Genomic DNA, 13160 nt, shown 5'->3' with positions numbered 1-13160 from the left:
CTGAAAACTACAAATAAAAGATAATTGACATATATAAATAAAATTCTTCTATAAAACCTAGTTTTTAATAGATTTTTAAGGGAGGATTTATTTATATATTTTGTAACTTTATATAGTGTTAATAGGAGTTATCATGCAAATCTTTTTAATACATAAATAAACATTTCCTGTAGACGTTCAAATTAAAGATCTAAAGATTTTACCCTAAAAAACTGTGTATTAAAATAAAATTTCTAATTTTATCTGTGAGTACTAAATATTCAGCTTTTTTATCTAAACAACTAAAAGGGGCGGGTCGCTGGCGGTTTAGTTACTTTTAACTATTACAGATTCATATGTTACACTTTATTACCATACTATCGATATCGATGAAGGGGGGGGGGGTGATTTAAAATTATTAGAATGTAGATGAGATACAAACAGGGATCTAAAGGAATAAGACAATGGCCAATAATTAATGTACAATGATGATACACAAAATTACCCCTTCTGTAGATTCAATAAGTGATTGAAACGTTTGGACACACGGCATAATGAACTAACCGGCGTTCAGCCATACTGTAAAATCATGTTTTGCGTCGTATTACAGTAAATTTTCACGAATGTTGAAATAAAAATCTAAAATAAATACCATCTTAATTTTTCATTTTAACATTATCGGAAGATGTCTACAATACGATAAAAAAAACTTGCAAAAAAAGGAAAATATTTGGCACATTTTTAAAAGATTTTTCCTATTTCAGACACAATGACTGGTTGTTGTTTCAAGATAGAATGTGAACAACTAAGAACAATTTTGTAAAAAAAATAAGAAAAAAAACATGAAGATAGTTGAAATAAAAATGCTCATACTGTAAAATATTTAGTACAGGTAAATTTTGGCCTTTATCCAGTATGGTTTTAAAACCACCGGTTCTAAGCCATACTGAAAAATCTTTTATCGTATCGTATTAAATCCAGCTTTCTACGAATTTAAAAATGTACAATCATAGGATAATACCAGTTTTTTTAGCCCGTCCCTTTGGCATCTCGGAGCTAACAAAGCCGGTTTTAATCTTATAATTGTACATTTACATTGTACATAATTGTATATCCGCAGAAAGCTGTTTATAATACGATGAAATGAATAACTAATATTTCATTTTGTCGTATACAAAATTTTTAGTAGTGAAGCTTCTTTACAAACGTTTATCTGTTAGTCACGTTTAAGTGGAAACTTGATTTTCTCAGCTGCTATTCAAAATAGACGGTAGATTCTTTGTTTTGAAGATTCACTCTGTCGGTAATGCTCGAATGGCCATTAGATTTTGTTGGATTTTTTTTTTGGCTGCTATCATAAATAGTCAGCTGATTTTTTTCTTCCACCTGCTTGGGTGTTCCTTTCACTTTTATATTCAAGAGCTTCGCTACTTTCGGATGTTTTCATTTACCTTTACCCTTTTGAAGCATTCATTTGAATGATAACTTTCAAATATCTCATAAATTTACTACAGACCAAAACTTCAGTTTTTCATTTACAATTTATCTTTACAAGCTTTAAATTAACTTCCTGATCATTTCTCTATTTTATTTCAAAGATTATAAAGTTAAGAGCCTACTAAAGTTATACAGAAAAGGATTATAGAACTATTTATTGAAAATATTAAAAGTTTAAGCTACTACTGACCTATATAATAAAACAAGAATGATATCATCCATAATTGATAATCTAAATGGGATGGATACATCATTTGGAGAGATTTAACGAACCTTGTTTAATATGTTAGATCATGTTCGTTGTTATTTGGTAAAATACAACCAACTCTTGTTTAACCTTATCTTCAAACCCTTATTGTAGACGGTGACACGTTTTTATGATTATATTCTAACAAATGTAGTAAGAATTAATTTAGACATCTGTACTAGATATGAATTGGGCCAAGACTCAAATACATACAGATGCACAGATATTATATTTATATCAATCAACCAACTTGACAGTTATCATTTATGGAATAATAAACCAAACAAAAATATCTACAGAAATGCCAAAATTAAGTGAATTTTGGGTTTTAACATATTTTAAATAGACTTTTGTGCCGTAGGTTATTAAGAACAATATACCTTGTCCTACCTAATATATCAGCAGAACCAAATTACGATTACCACCCCCAAGAGACTTATACTCATCATTATAAATTATGGGGATGGGGGGGGGGGGAGGGGGGTTTAAAATGTCAATATTGTCTAGTACAGGTATTCTGCAAACAGAAAATGGAAAAATATTTGAGAAAGTGTAAATGAAATAAATAAAAGGAAAGTGGCTTTGCACTGAGCCCCTCAGGGCCTTAGAATAGGCATAATTAGATATTCTATATTTATTTAAGCAAGAAATGTAGATGTCTAGATATCCTTATAAAAAATTCAAATAGCCATGACATTTTGTATACTAGAGCAGGACATCTAGATGTCTAAATATAAAGATAAAATACATCAAATAATCATGACATTTTCTTTATTAGAGCAAGACATTTAGATGTCTAGATATCCTGATAGAAAATATCAAAATATCGTGACATTTTCTATATTACAGCAAGACATCTAGATGTCTAGATATCCTGATAGAAAATATCGACGTATTGTTTAAAATAACAAGACATCTAGATGTCTAGATATAAAGATAGAATACATAAAATAATCATGACATTTTCTATATTAGAGCACGACATCTAGATGTCTAGATATCCTGATAGAAAATATTAAATAACCATGACATTTTCTATATTTGAACAAGATGAGTATATTCCACAGGGAATTAAAGTCAAGGGGAATCAAGACATAATATTTGGGTGGAAGAGTTATTTTTGCGCAACCCCTTCTCCAACCAAGAAAAAATAATACGGATATTTTAAAAGGTCAATAATTATATAATTTTTGCCGAGAATCTTTACGCGAAGAAAAACATTTTTACCTGTAACTATAAAATATAAATATATCTAAATTTCTATCTAATCTATCTACAAATATATAAATTTGTTGTATTTTGTAATAATTGTATTTTCTGTTAAATTTTAGTCATAAGGAACCTTTATCAATAGAAAAAGAGGAGTGAGAATTTGAGGAGGGGGTTATCCCATTAATGGAACATTAGATTAGAGATGGAGGAGAAGAGGGAAGGGAGGGGGTGGAGTTCTTTGAACAATCATTTTGAATGGCTTTTATTTGATGCTCCAACTATTATAAAACGTTCTATACCCCCACCCTCTCTTTTTAGTAGCGAAGCTACTCTATAATTCACTATGTCCGTCCGTCTGTCCGTCTGTCCGTCCGTCTGTCCGTCCGTCCGTCCGTAATTAATGAATTGGGGGAAACGTGATTTTCTCGGCTCCTATAAAAGATAGAGAGCTGAAATTTTTTGACAACATTCCCATCATTAAGGAGCACAATTAACTATAAAACATCAATGGCGGTCGGACTGCTTTTTAGCAGGTTTTAGGCTATTTTTTATATTTTCCAAATTTTCCCCATATCTTTGGTGTTTATGGTCTGATTTTCAAAATTTTTTCAGTTAAAGATATCAAAATTAAATTTCCCGTCATTTGAAGAAAACAACAATGACGGTCAGACTGCCTTTTTGCAGGTTTTTGGCTATTTTTATATTTTTCACATTTTTCTCCATATCTTTGGTGTTTATGGTCCGATTTTCGAAATTTTTTCAGTTAAAGATATCAAAATTAAATTTCCTGTCATTTGAAGAAAACAACAATGACTGTCAGACTGCCTTTTTGCAGGTTTTTGGCTATGTTTGTATTTATCACATTTTTACCCACATCTTTGGTGTTTATAGTCCAATTTTCAAAAAAATTTCAGTTAAAGATATTAACATTAAATTTCTGGTGTTTTAAGAAAAGAAACAATGGCGGCCAAACTGCCTTTTAGCAGGTTTTTGGCTATTTTCATATGTTTGACATATTTCCCCATATCTTTGGTATTTTTGGTCCAATTTTAAAACTTTTTTGCATTAACAGTTTCAAATTTTTTTCCCTCGTTGTTATGTGCATCTAGTATGTAATTTACTTTAACCGTCTTCATCATACAAGATAAAACAAAGTTTCGTGTTTATTTTCTCCAATAAATCTATTCTTGATTTTAATAAATACACTTTAAATCTACTTCTACGTATTCCCATCCACAATTTTTTGTGCTTCGCTACTTATGGATGTTGTCATCCTTGTTATGTCTTTTATTCTTAAATGTGTTTATATACAATAGGTAGGTGTTCTCAAATACCTGTAAATTAGCAATTCCGAAATTAGCACAATAAAAACTATATGAGCAAAAATAGTTGGTTTTCAATGATAAGTTTTTGAAGTAAGGGGGGGGGGTCTTGCTAATGTGCTGATACAATTCCTATTTCAACAATAGATTTTTTTAACAAAAATTAATCCGCGGATTCATGGTTTTTATCATTATTTTTTAAATGAACACCAATAGGTAAGGGAATTAAGATAAAAGTGTGTTGGGTAATGGAGGTGGGGGGGGGGGGGGTGGAGGGACCAGGATGGTTCGAAAAATGTATAGTAGGGGGTGGGGGTAGTAGAAAATAAAGTATGTTTAAGGGGGAATTTATGTAAAATAATTTATTTTGCTAATGTGAAATATGATGATGTATGTACATAAACACAACACGAAGAGATTTTTCATCCAAAGAAAAAACTGTTTTCCCTTTAACTTTTCTGTCATGAAAAGAAGTATTGAGAAGTAATTTAAAATTGTGTTAACTCGCAGAAACTTTAGACAAAACTATGATTTGAAGTAAAACGAAATTATTGTGTAATTCATTAAAATCATGATTTGGGTTTGTTTGTGTGTTTACTTTGTTTTTGGAGTTTAAAAGGACAAAAAAAAGAATCGACAGTAAATAGCCTTTAAAAAGTTTTCATATACAAAAACTTTACATGATTTAAATGTTTTTTTTTCTTTAGATTTCTGTTCCCTTTAAGAAAATACACACACACACACACACATCTCCCATGTTACCTTAAATATAAAATAAAGGGTGATCTACAAAAAAGTTCACTATGAAACCTCACCAAAGGCCTTAAAAGTACTGAAAAAAATGTCAGCTTTCTATCTTTAATAACAGCTGAGAAAAAATACATTTTTTATATTTGTAACAATCACATAATGATGGAGTGGTACAAATGGTGAAAATCAATATATTGTGTCAAAATAATGATTAATGATTTAATTTGAATATTTATTTCCTGAGTTTGCTACGCGTTTTTTTTCGTAATCTTTAAAACGAAATGCTTTTATAAGTCACCCTTAAAATATAAATAGAAAATTAAGAGGTTGGGGGTTGGGGGAGATTACCTAATAAAAGTGTTGGATGGAGAGGACGGGGGGGGGGGGGGTGAGGGAGGTTACCAAATTTAATTACCAAAATGGATTTCACAGACTCAACGGTGGATGGGGATGGGGGGAGGTGGGATTAGTGGGGGGATGACAAAGTATTTGTTTTAACAATTTTCACCACACATAATATTTTCAAAATTTTACTGAAAATAAGGATTTTAATAGCTCAACTACTCTGTAGCATGGAACCAATTTGTAGGTCTGTATTCTCTCACTACGTCAAATTAGACCAGACAAAAATAACAGTTTATATAACTTAAAATTGCATCGGATACAAGATAATCAATTAAAACGTAGCTGGAAGAAGTGTCTCAAAAATCAGCAATTTGATGTCATAAAAATGAGGGAGATGAGAGGAGAAGTGGGAAAGAAACCCTTAAAAAAGAGATGGACAATACCTCATTTTTATGACGTCACAAGGCTTATTTTTGAGACACTTTGTCGAGCTACATTAAAACACTGCTATCCTTAAGACTAAACAAGTTTTCTGTAAGTTAAGCGCCTTTGAACATTATGATCCCAGTTGAATGGTAAAAATGATAAACTACTGAAAGCATAATAATTAGACAATTTGTTTTCTGTAATAATAACATATGTACAATACTTAACTACGATCAGCAACACAGACATAAATTATAAAAAATGTTAGAAAAAATGTTTTTCCTATTTGAATATCTCTGGTGCTATGAAGGATAGTGATGTGTAGGTCTTCATGAAGTGTTGATAAAAACCTAAAATCCTGCTTTTAGTAGCTTAGTTAAAATATAAGATTACTGTCTTACTACCACAACACTTTATTTTTTATTTTGCTAGTCTCTTTTGAGAACCATTATTTGTGTCCCTACCTATTATACAAACAATGTATATGAATAATATTTAATGTGTTTTTATGTAATTATTCCCCCATTACACTTATTACATACATTCTATATTCGTGCCTAATGCATTATGTAAGATTCTTCCTTTTATTTTAGTGCTGAATCATACATTCAGTCACCCAAAAACTTGAATAAAAGCGTACTTTTTTTTCGCTTTATTCCGTTGTTAGGTGCAAGCTTCCAGTCAAATGCTCATAGTAGGTCAAGCTGCCTTTCATTATGACCAAAAGCATAGTTTAATCAAATGAGACTCGACAAAGTGGCAGAAAAATGAGCCGTGTGACGTAATAAAAGGGAGAGTTGAGAGGAGAATTGGGAAAGGAAACCCCTTAAAAAGAGATTGAACTATTGACGTCACACGGCGCATTTTTCTTGCCTCTTTGTCGAGTCTCTAATTAAACGTACAATTAAGAACAATTTGACCTAATAAGCGCATTTGACTGGAAGCTTGTACATAACTTTATGTAAATATGCGGAAATAATGCTGTTAGTTTAAAGGATCTTTCTGGAAATACACACAGACACAGGTAGACATCCAATAACTTTTATAAACTATCTTTAATAATAATTATTATTTTTTAGGTTGTTTGAACCTTGATATTTGAAGTCCCTTGATCAAGGCTCTAACCATGGGGATAAATGATTGGAATGTCCCATTTGTTGGGAAGCCCCTCAAGGAGGTAAGCAACATTTTGATATTATTACAGGGTTTATTAAAAAATTGATTTTCTAGTTTTATGAAAATTTTTGAAACACTCATAATTTTATGATCAAAGACATTTAGCTGTAAATCATACGTGTCTCAAAATTTCTCATTTGTTGGCTTAAAAAATTGTTTTTACCTCTTTATTTTTTTTGATTGTTGTGTTTTTACTACCATTATTTAAATTTCATCTTACAATCTTAATCTACACAAGGGTTGATTTTGTTTATCATCATGGAGTCATACATTAAATCGCCCTCGTCTGATTCTTTAAGATTCCTGGATATTAAGGTTTTGTTGTAGGAATTGTTTAGCTGTTGCTTATCAGATGTTTGATAGATAGCTGTTGTCAAATGAGGGAAAAATAAAGTTCATTGCTTGAAAAAAAGGAATTCTATGTGCAACAATGTAATATTTGATAGTTACGACAGGAGTGGTGGGATGCCCTTCAGCTGCTAGAGTATCAGCGCAAGCTTGTCTTGGTCAGAGTCTCCATATCTATCTATCTATCTAGGTACGGCAGGAGTTGTGGGATGCCCTACAGCTGCCAGAGTATCAGCACAAGCTTGTCTTGGTCAGAGTCTCCATATCTATCTTTCTATGTAGGTACGGCAGGAGTGGTGGGATGCCCTACAGCTGCCAGAGTATCAGCGCAAGCTTGTCTTGGTCAGAGTCTCCATATATATCTATCTATCTAGGTACGGCAGGAGTGGTGGGATGCCCTACAGCTGCCAGAGTATCAGCACAAGCTTGTCTTGGTCACAGTCTCCATATCTATTTTTCTATGTAGGTACGGCAGGAGTGGTGGGATGCCCTACAGCTGCCAGAGTATCAGCGCAAGCTTGTCTTGGTCACAGTCTCCATATCTATCTTTCTATGTAGGTACGGCAGGAGTGGTGGGATGCCCTACAGCTGCCAGAGTATCAGCGCAAGATTGTCTTGGTCACAGTTTCCATATCTATCTATCTATCTAGGTACGGCAGGAGTTGTGGGATGCCCTACAGCTGCCAGAGTATCAGCTCAAGCTTGTCTTGGTCACAGTTTCCATATCTATCTATCTATCTAGGTACGGCAGGAGTGGTGGGATGCCCTACAGCTGGCAGAGTATCAGCGCAAGCTTGTCTTGGTCACAGTTTCCATATCTATCTATCTAGGTACGGCAGGAGTGGTGGGATGCCCTACAGCTGCCAGAGTATCAGCGCAAGCTTGTCTTGGTCACAGTATCCATAGCTCTGCTCCTAGATAACATGCTTTATATGGTTATTGTTCCAATTATTCCAGGTTGGTAGATAGATAGATAGATATTAAGATAGATAGAATGAAAGGGAGTTATAATCATAATTTGATAGTTTTTAAGTAGATAATTAAGATAAATTTCTTTTTTTTCCTAAGGGGAAAGGGGGTTCACCTTAAACAATACTAAACTTTCCAAAGACTTGTTGAATGAATGGTTCAACCATTTACTTGATTTTAGAGGACAATCAAGCAGATAGATAGATGTCCTACTACTTTTTACCATAAATTATAAATCATATAGAAAAATAGAAAGAAGAGAGTTGAAAACTGTTTTGATATGATATGACAAATTAATGAAATAATATGTTTTCATCTTTTAAAACTAATTATAAAGTTTTCATAATAACATGTTTTCTAAAAATAAGGAAATGTGCAGTAAAAGGGAATTACATTTTTATAAAAAAAAATATTTTATATCATTAACTGGTTTATCTTTCTCTCTCTCTCTCTCTCTCTTTTTTCCTCACTATGTCTCTCTCTATTTTACTCAATTTCTATCTCCCTTTTTTTCTTTTTTTCCTTTCTCTTTTTTATCTCTCTCTCACTCTATTTGTCTTTATTTAATTTCCCTAATTCCCTTCTTTATCCTCTATTGTTTTAAACTTCAATGACATATATTCTAATTATACATTGTTGATTTTACTCAATTAAACAGATTATCATTCACTCTGGAGAGGGGAGGGTTAATTTAAACAAAACAATGGATATATTATGATCCTACACTAGATTTTCTTGTTCTCTAATGAAGAGAAACTTGAAGTTGGCTAATAGCCTCCTTCCTACTGTTCTAAGTTAGCAAGCTAAATTGATAATATATTTTTTTAGTTGAGTCTCTATTTAATAATATGGGCGTGTTCTTTTAACTAGGGAGAAGAGTTAACGTACAGATAGACCAAAATTGTATATTTGTTTTGTTTTTCATTTGTACTGAAAAAAACCACTTAAAGTACATTTTTTGAAATAATTAATTAAAGTACTTAGATTTTATACAAATGTTTATATTACAGTACATTACAAATATCTTAAGTAGTGAAACAACTCTATTTTTTTTAAAAGCGAAACTTTTCTATAATTGGGGTCGGTCCGTTCGTTACAGTTAGCTCTTTCCGTTAATTTAGACAGGTTAGAATTGTCGATTTCAAACTTTGTATGCTAATTCCTATAGCAATTAGAAATAACTTAGAAAGAACAGCAACTCTATAATCGTTACCAGAAAGTCCGTACGTCCATTAAAAACAAGCTGATGTTTTACTTTTTTGACAACAAAAATGTTAAAATTATCCTATTCATCTGATTTTTTTAATACTGATTCATATTACAACAATATACAATGTTATAAGCGAAGCATCTTCATTATCAGGTCCTAAAAACGTTAGTATGTTCTTAAACAGTAACATGTATTTAATCAGTTTTGCAAGAAATTTACTTACAATTTTGTAAAGACATATGCATTAATGTTCAGTTTAATCAGTTCTGACACTCAACAAGTGTTAATGTTCGTTTGACCTTCCATTTCAGAGCTTCGCATTTATGGATGTTGCCATCCTTGTTTTAATATGAAGCTCATGATTTCTATATCTACAGGGTGTTTCAATAGAAACGTTTTTTTTAAATCTTAATTATGCATAGAAAGTAAAAACATTATATAAAATGCTTTATATATTTGGAAAACCTATTCTGGGACATTTATGTTTCAAAAATTTAAAAATTATTTTTTCAACAAACTATGCCTTAAAAACCGGTTTTTCCAATGACCTTATTTTTGAAGATTTACAGATTTAAAGATTGTGGAAAAAATGTTCACATTTTTAAAATTCAAATTGCGCGGCTTGTATTAATAGTAGAAAAACGTTATGCATATCGTTGGAATTGTCATTAACTCTATTTTTTGGAAATATAAGTGCCATTTTTGTGCTATTTGTAGTTTAGGAGCTACGTGATAAAATGTTCCATCTTACTTAAAACTTTTCAACCTTTCTCACAATTTTCAACGTAGCTCCTAAACTACAAATAGCACAAAAATGGCACTTATATTTCCAAAAAATAGAGTTTATGACAATTCTAACGATATGCATGGCGTTTTTCTACTATTAATACAAGCCGCGCAATTTGAATTTTAAAAATGTGAACATTTTTTCCACAACCTGAAATCCCTAAATCTTCAAAAATAAGGCCCTTGGAAAAACCGGTTTTTAAGGCATGATTTATTGAAAAAATCATTTTCAAATATTTGAAACATAAATGTCCCAAAATAGGTTTTCCAAATATATAAAGCATTTTATATAATTTTTCTATTTTCTATGCATAATTAAGATTTGAAAAAAAACGTTTCTATTGAAACACCCTGTACTTTATTGTTTGAGTTCTCATTTTAACTAAAGCTTTACAATGGTCCTGTGATGATTGAAGTCTTGGGATGGTTTTGAAATATTTAGCTGTCCCTCTAAATACAGAGCCTCTAGTATGAATTTAATCTAACCCGGGTAACCTTAAGGTCTTTTACTGCTACATCTCTGAACCAAATCTTGTTTTCCTTTCCTTTACGCGTCCTTTAGAAAACGATCATTTTGATTGCACGACCTTCATCTCTGTTTATATAATTTTCGCGCGCCTGACATAGCAGCATTAAAAAATCATAGTTATGACGAGGTGTTTTCAAATATTAAATAAGACCTAAATTTAATTTTATAATAAGTGGTAATGTTTTTCTAAGTTATTACTTACGGCATATTTAATTCTATAAGTGGTGGCGAGATTATTTAGTGTTATGGAGATAATCAAACCTTACTAATTTGTACACTAAATTTTTAGGAAAAAAATTCCCCTTTGCCTAATCCCTGATGGGAGCTCTTTAAATCCTGCGTAGCCTGAATGCGTAACCATAACCCTGAATGTCTACCCAGTACCTTATATAACAATGGATTTATCAATACTTGGATCTCTCACCAGATTATCATGTACTCGAACAAAGTGAAACTTGTAGCTGGTTAAAATAACGATCCCCAAATCCAACCCCTTTATCGCATCCCCTCTCCTCCTACTAGAAGAAAGAACTGTCCAATAAATGATGTCCATGTATGCAACCTAAACAGACTACAAGTTATTCTATGTTATATAAATAACAAACATATATTACATCTTAGTAAATCGCAATAGTTTACAACTATAATAACTAATGCTTAGTAAAGCGTGATTTAACAAGTTCAATGGAGACTCTTCAATTTGATTTTATGGTAAAATTTAAAAATATATCTAAATGAGAAAACTTTGGTTTTGGTTCTAGAGTTACCATGATTTCCAAATTATACCTTTTTGTTGCAGGATTCCTAATGCAATTTAGAAGTACGAATGCGTAGAAAATGTATTCTCATTTTTTAGACACTAAAACCAAAAACTAGAGCTTCCCTTATTTAGTTAGAAGATAAAAAAAGTTATAAGCATAAGAGGGAATTAATTTGAAGTGGTGAGATTTTAAAATCCTATGATAATCTAGGATTAAGGATTATTTATCCTTAAATTATAATATAAGCACTTTTTATAGATAAATAGATAGATAGATAGATAGAGAGAGAGAGAGAGAGAGAGAGAGAAAATTATTAGTTTAGTATTAAATGTTTTGTTGATATCAAAGTGCTTATATATTGATTTTCATGTTTGTTTTGATATTTAGGAAAAGATATTTTTTTAAAATCTTAAATAGTTATCATTGGGATTAAGTATCTGGAACTTACTTTCAAGTAAACATTATTTTGATCCCCTAATTATTTCCAGTCCCTGCGGGGCCTCTACTAACTCTACTAAACTTAAAATAAGAACAAATTCCAATTTTTCCGAAATTTTTGAAGAAATATTTTTGTTTAGATTACTTGCGATATATTGGCGCCTGGGAGACTCATAAAATTGAAGACCCGGAATATGTAAAGGTTGGTTTTCTGCATTTTTTTTTGGTAACACAGAGCTACTCTTATCTGGTTTAGTAACGTCCGTCTGTACGTCAATACGTCGCTACATCAAAGTAAAATAACATAATTAAAAAATAAAAACAAGGATGATAACATTCATAAGGACGAGGCTCTTAATTCAACAAACGAATATGAACACTTGTAGAGTGTCAAAACTTTATATGTAGAATAATTATTTTAATGTTTAAATAAAATAGTATGTAAACTTATTGTAAAAGTAACACTGCAAAATTACAGGATACTGTTTTAGGACTTTTTACAGCTTGATTATAGAGATGCTTTGCTTATGATGCTGTAATTCTAAATCGTACCTAATTATTACAGGAATAATGATTAAGTTTGAAACCAGAAGGACAATTCAAACAGTATTATCTTATTATCCCTGTATAAAATATCTGAAATGCGTAGCAATGTTATAATATATTATTTTCTTGTGTCTAGGAAGTAACAAAGTATTACGCGAATGCGTAGCAATGTTATAATACATTATTTTCTTATGTCTAGGAAATAACAAAGTATTACGCGAATGCGATGCAATGTTATAATACATTTTTTTCTTCTGTCTAGGAAGTAACAAAGTATTACGCGAATATTATAATATATTATTTTCTTGTGTCTAGGAAGTACGTAACAAAGTATTACGCGAATATTATAATATATTATTTTCTTCTGTCTAGGAAGTAACAAAGTATTACGCGAATATTATTTTCTTGTGTCTAGGAAGTAACAAAGTATTACGCGAATATTATAATATATTATTTTCTTGTGTCTAGGAAGTACGTAACAAAGTATTACGCGAATGCGTATCAATGTTATAATACATTATGTTCTTATGTCTAGGTGTAACAAAGTATTACGCGAATGCGTAGCAATGTTATAATACATTATTTTCTTCTGTCTAGGAAGTAACAAAGTATTACGCGA

At 31.3% G+C, this 13160-nt stretch overlaps 1 protein-coding gene across 1 annotated transcript in view; it reads left to right on the top strand.

Moving 5' to 3' along the window:
* The first annotated feature begins 741 nt into the window (after positions 1 to 741).
* LOC145328558 (vesicular acetylcholine transporter-like) overlaps positions 742 to 13160 on the top strand; it is a 50074-nt gene continuing 37655 nt past the window's right edge. Inside the window, exons 1-4 of the mRNA XM_080172294.1 lie at positions 742 to 871; positions 6858 to 6955; positions 8133 to 8259; positions 12136 to 12197. Of these exons, the coding sequence (XP_080028420.1) occupies positions 6905 to 6955; positions 8133 to 8259; positions 12136 to 12197 (240 nt within the window). The 5' untranslated portion in view covers positions 742 to 871; positions 6858 to 6904. The remainder of the gene's footprint in view (positions 872 to 6857; positions 6956 to 8132; positions 8260 to 12135; positions 12198 to 13160) is intronic.

The sequence above is a fragment of the Acartia tonsa genome, chromosome 9 (assembly GCF_053477335.1).
Source record: "Acartia tonsa isolate MP-2025a chromosome 9, ASM5347733v1, whole genome shotgun sequence".
NCBI classification, from domain to species: Eukaryota; Metazoa; Arthropoda; class Copepoda; order Calanoida; family Acartiidae; genus Acartia; species Acartia tonsa.
Note: the sequence above shows the minus strand (reverse complement) of the source record. Positions and strands in the feature narration are given on the sequence as shown.